Source organism: Hyaena hyaena, unplaced genomic scaffold (genome assembly GCF_003009895.1).
Source record: "Hyaena hyaena isolate Hyena2069 unplaced genomic scaffold, ASM300989v1 scaffold_1035, whole genome shotgun sequence".
Taxonomy (NCBI): Eukaryota; Metazoa; Chordata; class Mammalia; order Carnivora; family Hyaenidae; genus Hyaena; species Hyaena hyaena.
In genome coordinates this window covers 569268-591759 of record NW_024081669.1, presented here as the reverse complement: position 1 = coordinate 591759, position 22492 = coordinate 569268, and the positions used below count along the sequence as shown (strand labels likewise).

Below are 22492 nucleotides of genomic sequence, written 5' to 3'. Positions count from 1 at the left end.
TGTAGGCACTAGTGATTTTTTTTTAATGACAGCTGAAATCAAATGTTCAAAAATTGATGTTTAAATTCAACTCATAATCACACATTTTGAAAATACTTTTAATACATTCAAAATTCAATACTTATAAAGAACTTCAGACAATATATGATTCTACTTTGCTTTTTTGAGTTTGAAAGCTTGAAAGAGAATATAATTCTTATGTTAGGTAGCTTCAAGAACTCTAGAAAGTATCTCAGCTTAATTCTTAATGAGGTGGTGTTAATTCCTTATTTCTGTTAAAACTGCTGATTTGAGTAAATGAAAACTAGCAAAAATTATGTCCTAAAGAGGAGCATATGATTTCATCCTCCTGAGAAAATTTATGGTTTGAAGAAAATAAAATTTTAACCATTCCTTTATAAAAATTGTATTACATTGAAGGTTAAATAATTTGAATAACAATACTATCAAAACAGTAAAAACTATATAACTTCCTTAATGAGGAATTAGGTTTGTATCTGGAGCTCTTAAAGTCAACATATAGATCAATTAAAAAGTACTTGAAATCCTTACGTTTATTAAAATTAGTTAGATTGCTGTGGTACTTTGAATGCCATCTATTTAAACAAATAAAGTGCAGAGGGAATATCATTCATAGCAGTGCAGGCACTATTCTGTTGAATGTATTCCTATTCTGAAAGTAGTATTGAGATAATTTGCAACAAGCCAAATTTATAGTATTGTAAATCAGTCCTTCAGTATATATATGTATTGGGTACAAAGTGATGGAATTTATGGAGGTGAGCCTAAAGGAAGGAGCAGTAGCACAGAAATAGCAGAGAGCCTGGAGTGCTGAACCCAGAAGCAATGAGTGTGGTCATTTTCTTGCTAGAAAACTACTATATATCACACATTTTGAAGTTGCTTTTGAGGAGGTCATAGGAAACCTAATCCCCAAACTTTCATTATTTCACTGAGAATAAAGTTAGTGGTATAAAGGACTATTATATTTCTACTTTAACTTTGTAGTTAGTGTAAAAAAAAAAGATTTACTCTTCTACTCAGTTCTTTGCATGAATAAAAAAACTAGCAACACATGGCTGATAAATGCATTCAGAATGTAAAGTGATTCTTTGGCATATTATTCTCAACTATTTGGCCTTTCATTAATTAAAAAATATGTATTAAAATCATTCCTCTGTTCTGATTAACTGTTACTACTAAAGACATTTTTTGGGGTGCCTGGGTGGCTCAGTCAATTAAACGTCCTACTCTTGATTTCAGCTCAGGTCATGATCTCATGGTTCCTGAGATTGAGCCCCACATCTGGCTCTGTGGTGACACCATGTTTGGGATTCTCTTTCTCTCCCCCTCTCTCTAGCCTTCACTGTGCTTGTGTATTATGTGTGCTCTCTCTCTCAAAAATACATAAACATTTAAAAGTTAAGACATTTTGAGAAAACCTTTCTCATCTTTTAAAATTTTACATACACTTTAAATATTGTCACTTTATTCAGTTAGCCTGGTGTATACCATTTTATAATAATTTTTTGGAGGGTGTTCCAAGAAGAAATACTATATAAAATCAAACTGTATCTCTGTTAGGCACTTATTGTCATTTTTACTGAATTCTGGAAACAGGGATATAAAGATGTGAACTTCAGAAATTTGGAAAATACTTATGATCTTCCTCTACTGCTATAATTAACCATAAGTGTGAAAAAGTTAATTTAATTTAGAATTAATGATTCAGAATGCTCTTATGTTTTTCCCTTTTTTTTAATAATATGCTTACGTAAATTTAGAGTTTGAGCTCCTTAATTTAGAATTGATGATTTAGAAGAAAAAAACAACTTTTCTTTGATATACATTTGGGGAGATCTCTTTTAAGATATAGATTCCTTATGTAGAAACTGGGGAAAATATATTAATTTCCAAGAATACCAAAAGTAAGAAAATGATGTAGATTTATGAATTCCCACAATTTTCTTCCTTTACCTAAAATTGTCTCTATCTCATTATCAAGACTTTCAATTTCTTCTCATATTATTAAGGAAAATTATATAGCCCCAAACTCCAAGTCTTAACCCATTTGCATTGTGACATTACCTTTTCTCATTTTGCATGTGTTTATTTGTCTTCAATGTTTCTTCTCTTGACTCATGCTCAGATATGGACTTTCTACATTAATTATTACGAAGATTTGTTTTAAAAACTTTGATTAATGGAATAGTTTTTTTTTTAATGTAGAGTTTAATTACTTCCTTGCTTGAAGAAAAATATGGAGCTTTTGAATTTTGTTGTTCAGTAGTAAATGAGGCTTTTTGTTTCTGCAGGTGTGATTCAGAAAATCGCTATGTTGGTAATCCACTTAGAGGAACTTGTTATTGTAAGTATATGTATTTTTACATTTAAAATTTTTTAATGTTTTTTTAATTTATTTTTTGAGAGACACAGAGAGACAGAGTGAGCAGGGGTGGGTCAGAGAGAGAGGGAGTTACAGAATCCAAAGACAGGCTCCAGGCTCTGAGCTAGCTGTCAGCACAGAGCCCGACGTGGGGCTTGAACCCACAAACTGTGAGATCATGACCTGAGCCGAAGTCGGATGCTTAACCGACTGAGCCACCCAGGCACCCCTACATTTTAAATAATTAGTTTGTAATTTTAGTTTTAGATGATTTTGCAGATAATAAAATTCATCTTGCATTCTGATGCTGTCATTAATATGTTAACCGTTTTTATTTCTTAAGTATAATACAACTTCTTATATATTGCTAGGAAAGGAATTTTTTTTCCTGTATTTTCTTAATTGTATTTGGTGCATTTTTTCTGCTATAGAAGAGTAACATAGCAATAGACTTATTCTGAATATGGAAACAAATATTGGAGTTGAGTAAACTCAGCTGAATTTAATATAATCTTTTCAATTTGATTAAATTTTGAACAGAATTTTGTGATAGATTTTTGCAGGGGCAATTTTGGTCATCACTAAAAAGCTGTGCTGATTTTTTACTAAATGATACTTTCACTGGGTAGTGATCATATGGTGGATGTAAGTTTAACTTTTCAAGGAGGAAACAGGGGCACCTGGGTGGCTCAGCTGGTTAAGTGTCCGACTTCGACTCAGGTCATGATCTCGCTGCTTGTGAGTTCAAGCCCCATATCGGGCTCTGTTCTGACATCTTGGAGCCTGGAGCTTCCCTCAGATTCTGTATGTGTGTGTGTGTGTGTGTGTGTGTGTCTCTCTCTGCCACTTCACTGCTCTTGCTCTCTTTATCTCTCTCTCTCTCAAAAAAAATAAAAAATAAAAAAGAAAGCAAAAAATTTTTCAAATGGTTGTACCTGTTTACATTTCCACCAGCAGCATGAGTTTCAGTTCTTTAAATCTCTCAGTATTTCATATAGTTAGTCTTTTTAGTTTTAGTTATTCCAATAGGTGTGTAATGGCATCTAATTATCATTTTATTTACATTTTTTAATAAGTAATGATATTATGCATATGTTCATATGATTATTTGCCATATGTTTATTTTATTTGATGAAGTGTGTTTAAATCTGTTGTCTTCTTTTAAAAATTGTATTGTTTTCGTATTTTTGAGTTTTCAGAGTATTTTATGTATTCCAAATGTAAATATTTTATTTGATATATGATTTACAAAAAACTTTATTTAGTTTGTGGCTTGTCTTTTCTCTCTATTTGAATTGTTTTTCTTTTTTTTGGAAGAGGAGTTTTTAATTAAGATTAAGTTCAACTTATCAGTTTATTCTTTTGAGAAATCTTAGCTTAACCTAAGATCACAAAGATTTTCCCTGGTTTCCTTTCAAAGTTTTATATTTTTATTTATTTTATTTAAGATACAGTCTATTTTGAGTTAAGATTTGTATATATTTCTAGAGATGGATAAAGTTTTTTTCTTCATATGGATATCTAAATATTCTAGCACAGTTTCTTTAAAGACTTTGTTTTAACCAATTGATTGCTTTTGCAACTTTGTTGAAAAACAGTTGCCCATATATGTGTTTAAGACCTTGAAAACTATTTCTGGAATCTCTATGTGTTCTGTTAATTAATTTGGCCTTCTTTTATGCTAAAATAGTACTGTTACAACTACTTTAGTTTCATAATAAGTCTTGAAATCGTAGCATTTATTTTCCAACATCATTATTCCATTTCAAACTTGTTTCAGCTTTGGCTCCATTTCTTTTGTGTTTACATATGAATTTTGGAATCTGCTTGGTGATTTTTACCAAAACCCATGCTAGGATTTGGATTCAGATTGTTTTCGGCTTATGGATCAGTTTGGGGTGAATTGATATCTTAATTTTAGTGAGTGTTCTGACCCATGAACATAGTATATCTCTTTTTTAAACTAAATTATGTCTTAGTTTATTCTCAGTAATATTTGTTATGTTTCACTGTGCAGATCTTTCACAGTTTTTGTCAGATTTATCCCAACATATTTTATATTTCTAATGCTGCTGTAAATACTGTTTTTTAATATGTGAGTTTTAATTGGGTCTGATGTATACAGCTACAATTGATTTTTGTGGTGATTTTGTATCCCTCAGCTTCGTTAAACTTACCTATTAGTTTTAGAACCTTTTTTGTAGATTCTATTATATTTTTGATGCAGACTATAATGTGTTTTGCAATTAATGGAATTTTATTTCTTCATTTTATTTCTGTGTGTGTGTGTGTGTGTGTGTGTGTGTGTGTGTGTTACTGCATTGGCTACTATGTCTGTTATCATGTGACAAGATGTGATGAACATGGGAATATTCTAGTTGTGTTGTTGATTTTAGAGAGAAAAGATTCAGCCTTTCTCTATTAAGTATGATGTAGGTTTTTCCTAGATGCCTTTATCAGGTAGAGGAAGTCCTCTATTCCTACTTTGCTGAGGATTGTTGTTAAGAATGAGTGTTTGTTTATGTCATATATTTTTTCTGTCTCAATTGAGATGATCACAAGATGTTTGTAATTTACTTTGTTAATATAGTAATTTTAGTTTTTAAAAGTGATGAATGCTACAGCATGTGGATGTACCATTTTTTTTGTTGTTGTTCATCAGTAGAAGGGCATTGGAATTGTGCCTAGCCTTTGACTGTTAGGAAAAATGCTGATATGAACATTCATACAGTCTTTGTGTAGACATATGATTTTATTTTCCTAGGGTAGATACCTAGAAGTGAAATTGCTGGGTCATGTGATAAACTTATGTTTGACTTTTTAAGTAACTGCCAAATGATTTTACAGTATGGCTGTAAAATTTTAACTTCCTGAAATTTACAAATGCTTCAGTAATTCCACATCCTCATTAACACTTAATATTGTTTGTCTTTTTGATTATGGCTGTTGTAGCATATGTGTAGTAGAATCCTGTGTTTTTAATTTGTATTTCTCTTATGACTGATAATGTTGAGCTCAATTTCTGGTGTCTGTGTCTTGAACATGTTTTGTTAGATGTGTAAAATAGTAAATTTCCTAATACTTTTGTTGCCATTTAAATAGTATCTTTTAAAATTACATTTTTGGCATACCAGGGTAGCTCAGACAGTTAACTGTTCAACTTTTGATTTCGGCTCAGGTCATGATCTTGCTTTTTGTGAGTTTGAGCCCAGCATCAGGCCCTGCACTGACAGTACAGAGCCTGCTTAGGATTCTCTCTTCCACTCTGCCCCTCCTATTCTCTCTTTCTCAAAATAAATAAATAAACTAAAAAAATAAAATAAAATTACATTTTCTTCTTATGTTGGACATATGAAGATTAAATTCATTTTAATACATTAATCTGATTTTCATAAACTTTAATGAATTCTGGTATTAGTTCTTGTTGTTTATAGATTTCCAAATAAAGACAGTTTTATTCCCTCTATCCAGTTGTTTTCTTCAGAGTTTTTTGATCACTGATTTAATTTCTTTGCTATTAATCACTCTGTTCAAATTTTCTATTTCTTCCTGATTCTGTTTTGGAAGTTTATGTATTTCTAGGAATTTGTGTCTTCCCAGTTGTTCAATTTATTGGCCTGTAATTTCTCATAGCATTTTCTTATAATCTTTTGTATTTCTGTGGTATTGATTGTTATTTATCCTCTTTCTCATTTTTGATTTTATTTATGTGCCTTGATGAGTCTGCTATACGTTTATCAATTTTATTTTTCTTTTCAAAGAACCAGCTCCTGATTTCATTGATCTCTTCTATTGTTCTTTTAGTATTTGTTTCATTTATTTCTGCTCTAATCATTTCATTTCCTTCTTTCTACTGGCTTTAGCTTTTTTCTAGCTCTTTTAGTGTAAAGTTAGGGTTGCTTATTTGAGATTTTTCTTGTTTTTGAGTTTGGCCTGTACTACGATAAACTTCCATCTTAGAACAGCTTTTGCTGAATCATAAGGTTTTAGATCATTGTGTTTTCATTGTTATTTGTCTCTGTTTATGTTTTATTTCCTATTTGATTTCCTGGTTGATCCATTCATTGTTTAGTAGCATGTTATTTAGCCTCCATATATTTGTTTTCTATCCAAATTTTTTCTTGTGATTAATTTCTAGTGTCATATCCTTGTGGTGAGAAAGATGCTTGATATGATTTCAATCGTTTTGAATTTATTGACACTTGTTTTGTGGTCTAACATGTGATCTGTTCTGGATAATATTCCATGTACACTTGAAAACAATGTGTATTCATTTTTTTTTTTTTTTGGAGTGTTCTGAATATAACTGTTAGGTCAGTCTAGCCCCTAGTGTATGATTCAAAGCCCATGTTATTGATTTTCTGCCTTGATGACCTATCCATTGGTGTAAGTGGATACTTACTATTACTGTATTGCTATTGATTTCTTCTTTTATATCTGTTAATATTTGATTTATGTATTTAAGTGCTCCCATGTTGGGTGTGTAGATATTTATAATTGGTATATCCTCTTTTTGGATTGTTCTCTCTGTGATTCTGTAGTGTCCTTCTTTTTCTCTTGTTAGTCTTTGTTTTAAAGTGTATTTTGTTCAGTATAAATAGTGCTACCCCCAGAATTAACCTATGGAGGTCTATAGCAAAATACATAATGATTAAATGACAGAAAGATTTTAAAACATCAAGAAAAACAGCTACCTACAGAGGAAACCTCAGAAGGCTATCAGCTGATTTTTCAGCAGAAACTTTGCAGGCCAGATGAGAGTAGCATGATATAGTCTAAGTGTTGAAAGGAGAAAAGCTTCAACCAAGAATGCTCTGTATTTCAAAGCAATCAGTTAGAGTAGAAAGAGATTTTTCCAGGAGAAAACAAAAAGAAAAAGAAAAACACAAAAATAACCAAATAAGCGTTTCTCTAAGAAAAGCTAAAGGAATTCATCACCACTAAATCATCCTTACAAGAAACATTAAAGGATATTCTTCGAGTGGAAAGGAAAGGCCGTAATCTGGAGTAAGATTATGAAAGAAAAAGTTTCACAGGTAAATACAAACATATAATAAAAGTAGTAGATCAATCACTTGTGAGACCAATATGGATGTTTAATCACAGACTGAAAAATCAATTATATTTACAAAAACTTGTCAAGGGATTCATGAAATAAAAAGTTGTAATGTATGACACCATATACATAAAATGTGGGGAGGGGAGTAAAAATTTAGTTTTTTTAGAATAGGTTCAAACTTAAGCAATCATCAACTTAATATAGATTGCTATATGTATAAGATTTTACATATGAACCTAATAGTAACCACAAGTCAAAACCTATAAAAGATACACAGAAAATAAAGGGAAAGTAATCCAAGCATAACCCTAAAGTAAACTTTCAAACCACAGAGAAGAGAGTAAGGGAAGAAGGGAACAGAGAAAAACAATAATAAAACAAGTAACAAATTGGCAATAAGTACATACTTATTAATAATTACTTTAAATGGAAACGGACTACATGTTCCATTTAGTTAAGACATAGGGTGACTAAATGGATAAAAAAGAAGACCCATCTCTATGTTGCTTACAAGAGACGTACTTCACACCTAAAGTCACATAAATTGAATGTGAAGGGACAGAAAAGCATTTATCATGGAAACATAAGCAAAGCAAAGCTTGGGTGACAATACTTATATTTAGAAGATTTTTTTAACCTCTTACTGGGATGGTTGTGATCTCTAAATGCTAAGTCAAAGTGGTGGTAATAGACACCACCATCATGTAGAGAGTTTGATACAATTTATGGATTATTTCCTTTATCAAGTTAAAAGACATTATTATCGACATTAGTGTACTATAAGATTAAAAAAAAATTTAATGTGTATTTTTGTGAGAGAGAGAGAGAGAGAGAAATGTGAGTGGGATATCGCTTCTTGGCCTTTTGGCTGAGATCATGTGCAGAATGTGAGTGGGGGAGGATTAGAGAGAGAAACACAGAATTTGAAGCAGGCTGTAGGCTCTGAGCTGTTAGCTCAGGGCCCGATGAGGGGCTCCAGCTCACAAACTGTGAAATCATGACTGGAGTCGAAGTTGGATGCTCAACTGATTGAGCTACCCAGTCACCCCTATAAGATTTTATAATGAATGACTTTTTCCATTACCTTATTAGGTATGAAGTTGTATTAATAAATTTCCCAATGTTAAATATCTTTTAATTCTGGGATAAACCAAACATGGGCATGGCATGTTATTATTTAGAACACTGATAAATATTAGTTGTTTATCTTCTATTTAGGATTATTTTCAGTATAAATGCATGCAGACTATAATTTTGCATTTTTTTAATGAAATGATGTTTGACTGTATTTTTTTAGTTTTTATTTTCTATTTTCATATGATGTAATCATGGTTATAGCTCTTAAAAATGAATTTGAGTAGATTGATGACCTCTTAAAATAGAAATAGTTAAATATTAAGTGAACTTTAAAGGTTGGCTACATTCAAACAAAATTTTGGGGTCTGGTGCTTTAGTAGTTTACTTTTTATATACTGTTTAATTGTTATTGTTTCTTATTAACATTTTTCCCACATAGTTCTTAGCAGACACTGATAATCAGTATTTAGATTGTAATTGATTAGGTGTTGCAAAACTGATATTTCAATACCTTCTTTATTTCTTGGTTAGAAAGCTTTCATAAAAATAAACTTCCTCTCATCAGATATTTGGTTACTCATTGATACAGTTTATATAGGAAAGTCTGATAAATGTTAATATTAGTTGTTTTTTTTTTACTAGTTTTTGAAGTATAGAATTATTTGTTCAGTATCTGTCAAACATGACAAGTTTTCTTTTCATGATAAACTTATGGACTCAGACATATTTAATATGTTTAAATCCATTTTCAATTATTAACCTTACTGATGTTCAACTTGTCTTGTTTTTTATGACTAAGATAATTTTTCTTCTATGTCAATGCTGTCCAATATATATATAATGTGAACCACATATGTAATTTAAAAAAATAATGTTTATTTTTGAGAGAGGGTGTGTGTGTGTGTGCAAGGCAGGGGAGGGGCAGGGAGAGAGGGAGACAGAGGATTCAAAGAGAGCTCTGTGCTGTCAGAAGAGAGGCTGATGTGGGGCTCAAACTCACCAGATAGAAGATCATGACCTGAGCTGAAGTCAGTTGCTTAATTGAATCACTCAGGAACCCCTTAAATTTTCTACTAGCTACATTAAAAAACTTAAAGGCAACAGGTGAAATTAATTTTTTTAAGTTTATTCATTTTGAGAGAGAGGGCTCATGTGTTGGGGAGAGGCAGAGAAAGGGGAACGAGAGACTCCCAAGCAGGCTCCGTGCTGTTAGAGCCCCACTTGGGGCTCCATCTCACCAACCATGAAATTATGACCTGCGTCAAAATCAAGAGTAGGATGCTTAACCCACTGAGCCACCCAGACACCCCTCCCCCTAGTAAAATGAATATTAATCTATTTTATTTAACTCAATATATCTGAAATGTCACTTTAACATGTAACAGTATAAAAATCATCAGTGAGGTCTTTGTTTTTAGATTTTTCATCAAACTAAGTCCAAACTACAATTTGTATTCTATAATTATAGCAATCTCAATTCAAATTAGTCACATTTCAGTTGCTTAATAGCCGCACATGAATAGTGGCTACCGTATATTGGATAGCTCATCTTTAGATTATACAGAATTCTCACGTTCTTAAAAATATAAAAGGAATAGTCATAAAGCACTAGATGGCAGCCTTGTCATTTGTTAGGAGACCATTAAAGCTTAATAAATTTGAAAGAAATGGTGTTTAAAGAAAAGGTCAGTAGTTCATGTGATAGTGTTAATGGAAACTATACAGATTTTAAAGATTAGAATGAAATTTAAAATGCAGGCCCACACTGTGGCTTAAAGCAATTGAGTGCAATGTGGTGTTAACTTAATTGAAAGTAATATACCAGCAGTTGTATCCTCTAGACAGCCTTAGTAGTTATTTATTTATTTTTTTTAAAGTTTATTTTTTTATTTTTGAGAGAGAAAGGGAGACAGAGAGAGAGAACGAGTGGGAGTGTGGCAGAGAGGTGGAGAGAGAGAATCCCAAGCAGGCTCTGCTCTTTTGCTCAGTCACCCCCGTGGGATCTTGACCTAAGCTGAAATCAAGAGTAGGATGATCAACTGACTGAGCCACCTGGATGCCCCTACTCTTATTAGCCTTTTTTTCTTTAACACCTTTTTTAATGTTTATTTTTGAGAGAGAGCAGGCACGCATGTGTGCGAGTAGGGGAAGGGTAGAGAGAGAGGGACAGAGAGAATCCCAAGCAGGCTCCATGCTCTGCATGGAGCTCCACACGGGGCTGGATATCATGACTGCAAGATCATGACCTGACCGAGAAATCCTGAGTTGAACATTTAATCGACTGAGGCACTCAGGTGCCCCGACCCTGGTCTCCCCTGTGATAGGCGGGGATACTAGCTAATATACTAAGGAGGAAAACCTTAGTATTTTTTTAAAGTTCAGTTTAAACCAGAAGTATTTTGGCTTATATCACCCTTCACTTTTGAAAAATTACTATTTTATTTTGAATTCTTCTGTTGCTATTTAGAGTTCAGGATACAATTTTGTGATGATAATAATGCGATCTTTCCTTAAGAGTAAGGAATTTAATTACTACTTTTATATTCAGTGCTTACTTCTGCCACTCATCACATTATGTTAGTTTACATTACTAAAACAACTAAATATGTATCCGTTTATACTACTGTAAACTCTGTAGGTTATTAATGTTTATGTTTTGTACTGAAAGATTATTTATAAGCATATTATTTAAGTATTTGAAATTTTTATTTTGTTTGATATATGAGAGATAGTATTTCTAATAAATGTTATTATAACTATAAATTATGAGTACGAGTATTACTTAAAATGCTATGTCATACAAAACAGTGAAGGTAAAACTTGAATTAACCTTTTACTTAACATAATTATTTTGTGTTTTATTCTGAAATTGGAATAAAGGAATTTTCCCATTTTAAATTAAAAAATTAAATATAATGTATTTTGTTAGTGTTTTCTATAACTTTTTAGCCATTGAGTATAAATAGCCATTCCAAAAGGATCTAGCTGGTCCATCTGCAAATAGGAAAATGACCTAGATAAACACAGAGAATCTAAATTCTTTTGTTTTACAGATTGAAGACATGATGGATTGAGGATTATCAGAGAAAACATAAAATTAACCACATGGTTGGCATTTTAACCGCATTCTATGATTCATCAGTGTTTTTATTCAGTTTTTTAAGCTTATATCCCAGTATTTTTAGATGTTTATTTCAGAATTGTTTAATATATTAGTGTATTTTAAAATGAAGTGTAATATAGCACCACTATGAAAAAGTTAAAATAGCTGATAAAATTTTTTTTTCTTTAAAAAATTTTTTTTAATGTTTTATATATTTCTGAGAGAGAGAGAGACAGCGTGAGCAGGGGAGGGTCAGAGAGAGAGGGAGGTACAGAATCTGAAGCAGGCTCCAGGGTCTGAGCTAGCTGTCAGCACAGAGCCCTACACCAGGCTTGAACCCAGGAACTGTGAGATCATGATCTGAGCTGAAGTCGGCCGCTCAACCGACTGAGCCACCCAGGTTCCCCTAAAAATTTTTTTTCTATTGAATTAGTTTAGAAGAGAGATGACAAATGTATTTGGCAAAATATTTTGTAATGATACTGTTAAATTCTAGTTATGTAAGTAATACAGACTCACTGTAGAAACAATTAAATAAAGTTTAAGGAATCAGTAAAAATGCCTGAAAACCTCCCAGCAGGGCTCCTGAGTGGAATTGTGCAGTCTGTGTGCTCTGCAAAGTTCCTTGCTATAGAAGAGAGGGGGTGCTGATACCCCGTACTTACTTTTCTTACTAAGCTATATAACCTGGCATTGTCCTCTGTTTGTCTTAAGCAAGGGTTAATAGTTCCTTATTTATAAAGATGCTGAATGGGCAAATGAAGGCACTGCATGCCTTTCTAAATAAATCATGTGCTAAGAATGATTGTACATAAAAGCTTATACTGTATATAATATTATGGCGAACAACTTTTTTGTCACTGATATCTAGCTCATTATTTAGCATTATTTATTAAATAAAACATAGTTTTTGTCCTAACTGGAAAACAACCACTTGACTTGAAAATAATGATAACTCCAGTTAACATTAAGCCAGACTAGTCTAAGCTTTTTAAATTAATTAGCTTTTTTAGGGGCTCCTGTGTGGCTCAGTCTGTTAAGTGTCTGACTTTGGCGTAGGTCATGATCTCATGGTACGTGGGTTTGAGCCCCGCATCAGGGTCTGTGCTGACAGTTGGCTCAGAGCCTGGAGCCTGTTTCAGATTCTGTGTCACCCTCTTTCTCTGACCCTCCCCTGCTCATTCTGTCTCTCTCAGAAATAAATAAAACATTAAAATAATTTAAATTTATTAGCTATTTGATCCTCAAATGAGAAGAGTATGGCTAGTTATCAATATTTTTTTGTTAGAGGGAACAGAGGCAGACAGTTTAAGTAATTTTTATAAAATCACACAGCTAGGAAATGACAAAGCCAGTTTCCATCCAGCATTCTGGGTCTATATAGCTCATGCTCTTGATGACAGGTAATAAAACTAGAGCAACAAAAATTAGTAATAAAATTATTTCAAGTGTTTTTATATGAATAAAACAGAAAAATCATATTGAAGAAAATTTTAAAAATTCATACCATTTTCTTAAATAAGTCATCATGTTAAAATATATTTAACCAAAATTGACACATAAACCTTATGAATTTTCAGTTAGAATTTTATTCAGTTCAGGTTTTTGAAGGATATACATTAAAATAAATTACCTTAAAATTTATTTGATTTTATATATTTATTTTTAATATATTTTTTAAAAATTTTATGTCTCAGAGAGAGAGAGAGAGAGAGAGAGCATGAACAGGGGAGGGTCAGAGAGAGAGGGAGACACAGAATCTGAAGCAGACTCCAGGCTCTGAGCTGTCAGCACAGAGCCCAGTGCGGGGCTTGAACCCTCGAACTGTGAGATCATGACCTGAGCCGAAGTTGGATGCTTAACAAACTGAGCCACCCAGACACCCCTTAAAATTTATTTTAAATAATACACTTTTAGAATATACAGTAAAATTATGAAAAAGAAAAATAGTAAGAAATTCCCACTTGATAGATACCCAGACATAGTGTAACTTTAACAATACCGGTTCCCATATTGGCATAGGAATCAATGAACAAACTAGAGTCCAGGATTAGATTCCTGAACATTGGGCAATTTGTATGCCAGTAATTTTTTTTATAAAAGTTCTTAATGACTCAATTTCCACGTTCTTAAATATCTTAAACTTTACCTTAGATCATGGCTTTTATATTTAGCATTTTTCTGCCTCAGATACTTTAGCTACTATTCCATTCCTACCTAAGATGGACTCACAATAACCTTTTGTCCCCTCAACCTAACACACAGTATGAAATTATCTCACAGAATTAAAGTGTGTGGGCTTAGGACCTTCTCTTGTTAGAACCCATATTTAGGAAACTGTGTATCTTTTAGTCAGGCTTTACCTAAATACATAATGATAGAATACATATAAATTATCAAGAAATAAGTGAATATACATATATTCCTGCACTATGGGCAACTATTTTTATTTGAGAGAGAGAGAGAGGGCGCCCTACATAAGGCTCCGTCCCATGAGCCATGAGATCATGACCTGAGCTGAAATCAAGAGTCAGATGCTTTAACCAACTAAGCCACCTGGGTGCCCCTAATTTACAGTAATTTTTAAATTTATTTACATAAAGTAGTACAATTCATCATTAAACAACTTTAAGCATCAGCCATTCATTTAAATAAAAATGAGTCTCAAGATTTGTTTTTCCACTTAGTCTATGGAACATTTGTTTCAAATAAAATCTACGCAGATTCCAATATGTCATTACAGAGTAATGAATAATAGTTTAGCTGTTTGGAGATATTATGAAGCAAGTGAAGGTGGCTTCTGAAGAAGTTGTGGCACATTATATGAAGGCCCCTAAATTAGAATCAGTGATGTATAAGCATTGGTAATAATCATCAATCTTATTTTTTTTCATTAATTAAAAAAGTAAGACCCAGTGAATTTAAGTGTATATCTGAGGCCATAGAATCAGTCATTTCCGTGTGAGTAACAACAAAGTGTGTTTTTTTTTTCCTCTCATATTTAGCAAATGTTCAACCTTCAGATTTTACCTTTGGAATTATTCTCAACATTCCAGGCTCACAAGAAAAATCTTATAATTTTAAGCATGGATAGTACTGTTCAGCAAGCAAAGAAAAACTAGCATTTATTGAATGTTTTTCATGTAGAAAACAATTTAATATTAATTATTTCATTTAATACTCACAAGAATGACATATTTTTTTTTCTGCTTAATTTATTTACTGAAGAGTTATACACTTAGAGCTTGGAGAGAGTGTCCATTATTGGAATTAACTCAGTTTAGTTTATTAATTGAACATATATTGACTACTTGTTGGACTCTGGGGATATTATGGTGAACAAAATGGGTTCTGCTCCATTGATGCTTATAAAGTTGTAGGGAAAATAGATATTATACCTGTTATATAATACCTAGACATGTGATTGCCATAAGAACTCTGAATGAGAATTATAGATGCTTCAGGAATATATCACAAGAGAAGCTGACCTAATTCGTGGGACAGGAAGTAGAAATGGGTCAGGCAAGAGCATGATGGAGCTTTGATATGAAGATGACTTGATAGAGGAGTGGTGTGGATGTGAGAAAGGGGGGTGGGTGATGTAGAATCAGTGGAACAGCAAGCACAAAAAGGTGTGTGGTTGGAAAGAACATGGCATGTGAGAAACATATAGAACTAGGTGAAGAGAGGCAAGAAAGTATGTGAGATTTGCAGCATCCAAATTATGCAATGCTATATGGAACATGAGAGGATTTTGGCCTTTATTGTAAGAAAAATGGTAGCCATTTCAGGGTCTTAGGAGGAGACTAAAATGTTAAATTTTAATTTGAAAATAATCAGTCTGCTTGCAATGTCTCAGACAGCTTGATGAGGGCAATATCACCTGAAAGAAGGCATTGTAGTTCATTTTCTGAGGCCTGTTTCTGAAGCTACATGTACAGTATGAACTACTGAGACTGTGAATATGTTTGAACTTATATTCACACAAATTCTATCACTTTTTAAACAGTTGCCTCAGTTGGCAAATACATGTATTTATACAAATGCCACTATTTAAATTATACGTGGATCTTTGAGGCGCCTGGGTGGCTTAGTCTGTTAAGCATCCAGTTTCTTGATTTCTTGATCATGAGATCAAGCCCCATGTCAGGCTCTGTGTTGAGTGTGGAGCTTGCTTGAGATTCTCTTTCTGTCTCTCAGCCACACCCACCTCCACTCACATGCTCTCTCTCAAAATAAATAAATAAACATTAAAAAAACCATATTTGTATCCTTGCTATTTTTGTCAAAGTCTGTGTGCATCCTTTATCCAAACCCTCAGGGTGGCTACATATATGTGTACAGTATTTTCATCATAAGCATCTTTGCCACAAGCATTTTCACCACATAACTATTTGGCTGTAAGTCAATTTTGCTATAAAAGGAAAAATCACAAAAAATACAAGAGGGACATTCATTAAAAAGGGCATAATAAAACATGAAAATTAATAACAAAATTAAAAACTATTGTGAAGTATAAAATATTTGAACACTTTTAAAATGTATGCAGATTCATGGCAACAGTGTGCAAATAACTGATTTTATTTTGCTGGTTGTACTTAAGTACTTGTTTTCAAAGTACTTTGTTCATGCTTTTATACTTTTTTTTCTTGTTGATTTGTTTCCTCATTTAGCATCACAACTTTTCTTTTTGTGCTACAATTTTTTCCTTCATTAAGAGGGATATCAGTTTCTAAATGCTAGGATACATATCAGTAACTGGACTTTATATTGTGTTGTGAAAGTGTTCTACACTGTTATTTGTACTTGCTGTCTTGTCACATGTCCACTGATAGCCTTCCAAAGTTCAGGTTCAATGTATAGACCGTTATGAAGGCTAAGATTTAAAATGAGAGCACTGCATCAATGGAGAAATGAAACCAAACTGTCACCAGGTGAGAAAACTAAAAAAAGCCTGTCAATCCAAACTGTCACCAGTTATTATTTTTTATGGCAAATCTGCTTTATGGTCAATTAGTTATGCAACAAAAATGCTTGTGGCAAGATGTTTACAGTGAAACTACATAGAACGATGTATATAAGATCATGAACTCATATATTAATGAACAAGTATGTAATTGTATATAAATATATATATGAGAATCTGTTTGATTTTTTAAATCATTTTAAATCATTCGGAGCCAATATGGTAAATAAGGAAAGTGAAATAACACTTATTGAATGCCTTCATTTTATGAGACAGTCTTTTCTAAGCCAAATACACAGGAGCATAATTATGTTTAACCCATACAATAATCCAGTGAGATAGGCAGTTTTATATCCCCCTTGCAGCATCAGATTTCACTGAGGTTAGTTAACCTACATAACCCAGTTAGTGAATGAGTGATTGTAGTTGAGATCTCCCAAAACACTGTGGATAATGCTCAATTAAAAATGAAACACAATATTAACTGGTGAAAAAGCAAATAATAAAGCTTCAGTTTCTTTCTTAGAATATTCAAATTAAAAATTTCTGAAACAATACAAACTTTATATAATAATTATTCTTGTTCTCAATGAGCTGAAATTTGTATGAACAGAATTGTTGATTTATCATACATGAATCAAGATTACTTTCATTTGTGAACCTGATGTTTGCTTTCCTGCATCTCAGATTATATACCTATTTCCAATTTACACTATATACTGTTTTCTTATAAAATACATTAGTTCATGCAGCTTTTGTTGAAAAATTAAAACAAATACTCACTATTTGCTTTTCATCACCATACATATATAATGTCCTGAGAAACTTTCTTTATAGTTCAAGTTGTTTCAAAAAATCTTTAGTTGCAGCATTTAAATTTTTAATCATCATTTCCAATTAATGATTAGCTTGGTATAATATCTGACCTCTTTAAATATTTTTTACATGATCAAGGCTTTCTCTTGATATTCTGTTTGGATTAACTCCTTTTATTGATGGTGTGTTTTATTCATGACCTTAATTTTGTGTATAATGTATGTGTTATTAATTCTTTGCAGTAAATAGCAGCCACTTTTTTTTTTGGTCCATTACTGCTAGTTCAGTACTGACTGAACTACCTAAAAAAATTGCTGCTGCTGCATATTGGAACTCAACTCTTGGTTTGCTTTAGTCACAGAAGACTAGCAAGAGAGATGGATTATTTTACATGTTTTGTTTTGTTTGGGCCTATACCTAAGAAGTAAGTGAATTGGAAATGAGATATCTAAATTTTCAACAGATACATAGCCATATAAATCTAATTACCTAATACATAAGTGTAAGTCATTTGAAAAACATGTTAAAGATCAAGGATCAAAAGAAAAATGTCCTCTGAGCACCCCTTTTAAACATCTCCTTTTTTCTCCCAATTAAGGAAGCAATGCATGTGACAAGACAAAATAAAATTGCTAATAATTCTTGTACCCAGAGAAAATTACTGTTAACATCATCTTGGGAATTTCCCATTTACTTATGTACATTGATATGTAAATAAAGGAAGGTGTTATTCAGACTTTCTTCCCCCAAAGATGTATACATCCTAATCCCTAAATTTTGTGAATATATTACTTTAAGTGATTAAAAGGAATTTGCAGAGATGTTAACTTGACGATCCAATATGGGTGAGCATGCTTGTGGACCCAGTGTAATTACAAGCATTCCTATAAGAGGAAGGCAGAGGAAGATTTGACTACAGCACTGGGAGATGTGATCATGGAAACAAGAGGTTGGAGAGAGAACTGGGCCACGAGCCAAGGAATGAGCAGCCTTTAGATGCTGGACAAAGGCAAGGAAGCAAATGGTCTTTGAGTGCTTCTAGAAGAATCCACTCCTAACAATTTCGTTTTACTTTGTATGGTTCATTTGGACTTTGACTTCCAGCACTATGAGAATAAATTCATGTTGTTTTAAGCCACTGAATTTGTGGTCATTTGTTAGAGCAGCAGTAAGACTAATACACACATTTTGTGTATTTATTTCTTCTCCAAACATCACATCACAAAGGAGATATTTCTCTAAATTATTCATTTTTTGATTTATTCTTAATATCTTTATGTATGCCATTATTTTGCTTTCTTGTAACTATCAGTGTCCCATAGTTTTCAGATCATTCTACTCATTATTTTTTTGTATTGAGAGTTTAAAAAATTAATTTTAGATTTCTACCCTCTTAAAAATATTTTAAGTATATAACATAGTACTAGCGATTACAGGGACAATGCTGTAGAGCCAATCTCTAGAACGAACTTACGTTGCCTACTTGACACTTCATGTCTCTTATTTAGCCTTTCTCTGCTATCTCCTTCCTTTGCTCCCTGGCAACCACCATGCTACTCCCTGATTGACAAGTGTGACTATTTTAGATACACTATACAAATAGAATCATGCAGTATTTGTCCTTCTGTGACTGGTTTATTTCACTTAACTCCAGCATTTTCACTTCTGGGTATTTACGCAAAAGAATTAAAATTAGGATCTCAGAGATAATGGCACTCCAGTGTTCATTGCAGCACTATTCAGAATAGCCAAGACATAAAAACAGCTGAAATGTCTATTGACAGATAAATGGAAATCGCGAAATATGTGTCATGGATGAAACTTGAGACGAACATGCAGCTTTTTAAAAAGTTCTTTTAGAATTTTGATGTGAAATAATTACAGGTTTACAAATATTTGCAAATATTTCTTTCAGACCTTGCCCCTTGGAAAGGGTTGGACAGATATTTATAGTATTTGATGTTTTTTCATGATTAAATTCAGGTTATGCATTTTTAGCAAGGATAGCACAGAAGTGATGTCTGTCTTTCTCAGTGAATCCTATCAGGAAGCATAGAATACCAGTTTTTTCCATCACTGATGCTGTTTTCTTTGATGAGTTGTTAATGTTTGTTTTGTACCACTTTGTTCACTCTAGAGTACCTGGTTTTTGTTTTTGCTTTTTTGTATTTAATCGGTACTTTATAAGAAAATTCTTTGAAATTAGGTAAATATCCTCTTTCTCATTATACTATCACCCTCTATTTTACCTTACATTGACAATTCTGCTTGCCAAATGGTGATTTTCTATTCTGTATTCTGCATTTATTAACAATAAGGAAGAGCTGTTCATTTTCCCTCATTTATTAAGTTATTTGTTTATATCAGTATTACCTTATGGATATGTATTTTATGGCTTATAATAAATTACTATCATTATTTTACAGCTGAAATCACTCTAGATTTGGCTATTGGGAATACCTTCAAATTGTCTCCTGCTTCCTTCTGGCATTACTCCATCATTTTCTGAGTACTTTCTTATTTTCTTGCATTACAAGATATTTCAAACTCACCATGTACTTTTCCTGCCCTTTCTCTGGAATCAACCATTTTCCAGGAAGTCATGGTTTCTTATATTGGAGAATGGTATTTAGAAACCAAAATATGGGAGCTAACTATGTGCACTTGGTTCTGGGGTGTTGTTCTTTCTTTCCATTTTTAAGAAAATATTTCTTAAATCACCAAATATATATACGTATGTATATATATGTTAACATACAGTGTAATACTGGTTGCAGGTGTACAATATAGTGATTCAGCACTTCCATACAACACCTGGTGCTCAACACAAGTGTACTCCTTAATTCCCATCACGTATTTAATCCATCCCTCCACCCCCACCCCCCCACCCCCCCTCTGGTAACTATAGTTCTCTGTAATGAAGAGTTTCTTGGGTTGCCTCTCTCTTTTTCACTTTGGTCATTTGTTTTGTTTTTTAAATTCACATATGAATGAAATCATATGGTATTTGTTTTCCTCTGACTGAGTTCTTTAGCTTAGCATAATGCTCTAGAGAGTATTATGGAACTCTGCTCTCTTGCTTTAATTGAAACTTACTGTATCCTGAAGCCTCACTGCTCTCTAAGGGAAGAGCTGAATGTTTTTTCTTTCCTAATGTTGATTAGTCATGGGAATAGTATCTGCCTTGGTCCCTTTGACATTGACAAATAATTGCTTTTCTTTACCTTTTTTAAAATTTTATCTCCTCTGAAGCAATATTCCACCTCTCCTTGTTGCTACCTTTCACGAAATCCTGTGCATTCCATTTAATTTTTTATCCACTTACTACATTTTCACCTGCCTCATTGTCTTTCAGTTATTATCCCTCATGATGTGATTCTTTATTTCAATTTCCATATGTACTTTAATTATGCATTAGTTTTTTTGTGTTCAGTTTTCAAAAAGACTTACAGGATGCAAACACTTTAAATAAAGCAGGACAGCTTTATTATAAGCAAAAATTAAGGATTTAAAAAAGTTTAGAGATCTTAGATATTAGAGCTAATTGTGTGGTTGTTGTTTAATACAGTGTGGGTTTTTTTTTGTTTGTTTGTTTTTTTGGTGAGGAGGTAGACATAATCACCAATGTAATAAAATAGCCCCTCAATAAAAGCTGTAGGTGCTTATATTTTTATATTATATCTGGCCACACACTAAACTTGCTTATTATTATAAGTGTTTTATACTTCTTGGTAAACAATCTGATTTTAGACATAAAAAGATAACTTTCTTTTATTCTAACTTGAAATTGGTCATTGATTAACTGCCAGACCTTTTCACATGCTGTTTCCTTATTTGTATTTGTCTCTTAGTTTCAGAATGGGTAGGAATATTTTTTTTCCAGGAGAATATATAGATCATGTACTTTTAGGATATTTGCTTGCCTGAAATTTATCACTGTGTTGGCTTTCTGTTTAGACAGCATGGTTGAGTATACATATTCCATAAATAACTGCTCTAGCATCTTGTCTTTTGACATATATTGTTACTTTAGAATACTTGGCATCTTAACTTATCATCCTTTGTAAATAACTCATTTGTCTGTGTGAATGTGTCTTTGTGCTTACATGTGTGCACCTACCCACAGGGATGTGCCCAGATGTCAGTATTATTTTTTAAATAACAGCCTTATTGAGATATAATTCATATACTCAAATCTTACTCTTTTTGAGGTGTACAATTCAGTGGTTTTAGTATATTCAGAAAGTTGTGCGACCATCACCATGATCTAATTTTAGAACATTTTCATCATTCCTAAGAGAAACCCAGTGCATATGAACAGTCACTTCTTATTTTTCCTTACCCCAAACCCTAACAAACTTCTTTCTATATCGGTAGATTTATCTATTCTGACACATAGATAGATAGATAGATAGATAGATAGATAGATAGATAGATAGAAAGAAAGATAGATGGTAGATGATATTGTGGAATGATATGTGGCCTTTTTGACTGGCATCTTTTGTCATAATGTTTCAAGATTCATTCATTTTAAACAGGTATCACTATTTTCATTTCTTTATATGGCAAACTGGTATTCCTTTGTATGGATGTAATTCATTTTGATTACCATTCACCAACTGAGAGACATTTGGGTTGTTTTTACTTTGGGGCTGTTATGAATAATGCTGGATTCTTTTTATCTTTTATGCAAGGTATTTCAATATTTAGGTTTCAGTCTTCAACAGATCTTTTCTATCATATTTAACATATGTGTATCATATGTGTATATTATTTATACTTTTTTCAATTTGTTATGATGTCCACTTTAACAATATTAGTATGCATATATTCAAAATTTCTATGCCTGTTATTCCTTTTGAGTGATTTTCATCTCTATTCTGTTCTGGGAGACTTTTTCAGATTTGACCTATATAGCACTTATTCAGAATAGTTTTATATTGTTTTAATTATTTTATCTTCTGGTTCTATTATTTTATTTAATTTTACCATTATTTTATTACTTTTTTGTTTTTTTAGATTTTAATTATTTAGCTCCTATTTATTGTAGTCGTCATTATTATCTCCTCCTTCATCTTTAGTTTG

General features: G+C 32.4%; 1 protein-coding gene across 1 annotated transcript in view; it reads left to right on the top strand.

The window, feature by feature from the left end:
• LOC120223757 (attractin-like protein 1) overlaps positions 1-22492 on the top strand; it is a 519004-nt gene that overhangs the window by 22813 nt on the left and 473699 nt on the right. Inside the window, exon 3 of the mRNA XM_039221981.1 lies at positions 2316-2368. Coding sequence (XP_039077912.1) covers positions 2316-2368 — 53 coding nt within the window. The remainder of the gene's footprint in view (positions 1-2315; positions 2369-22492) is intronic.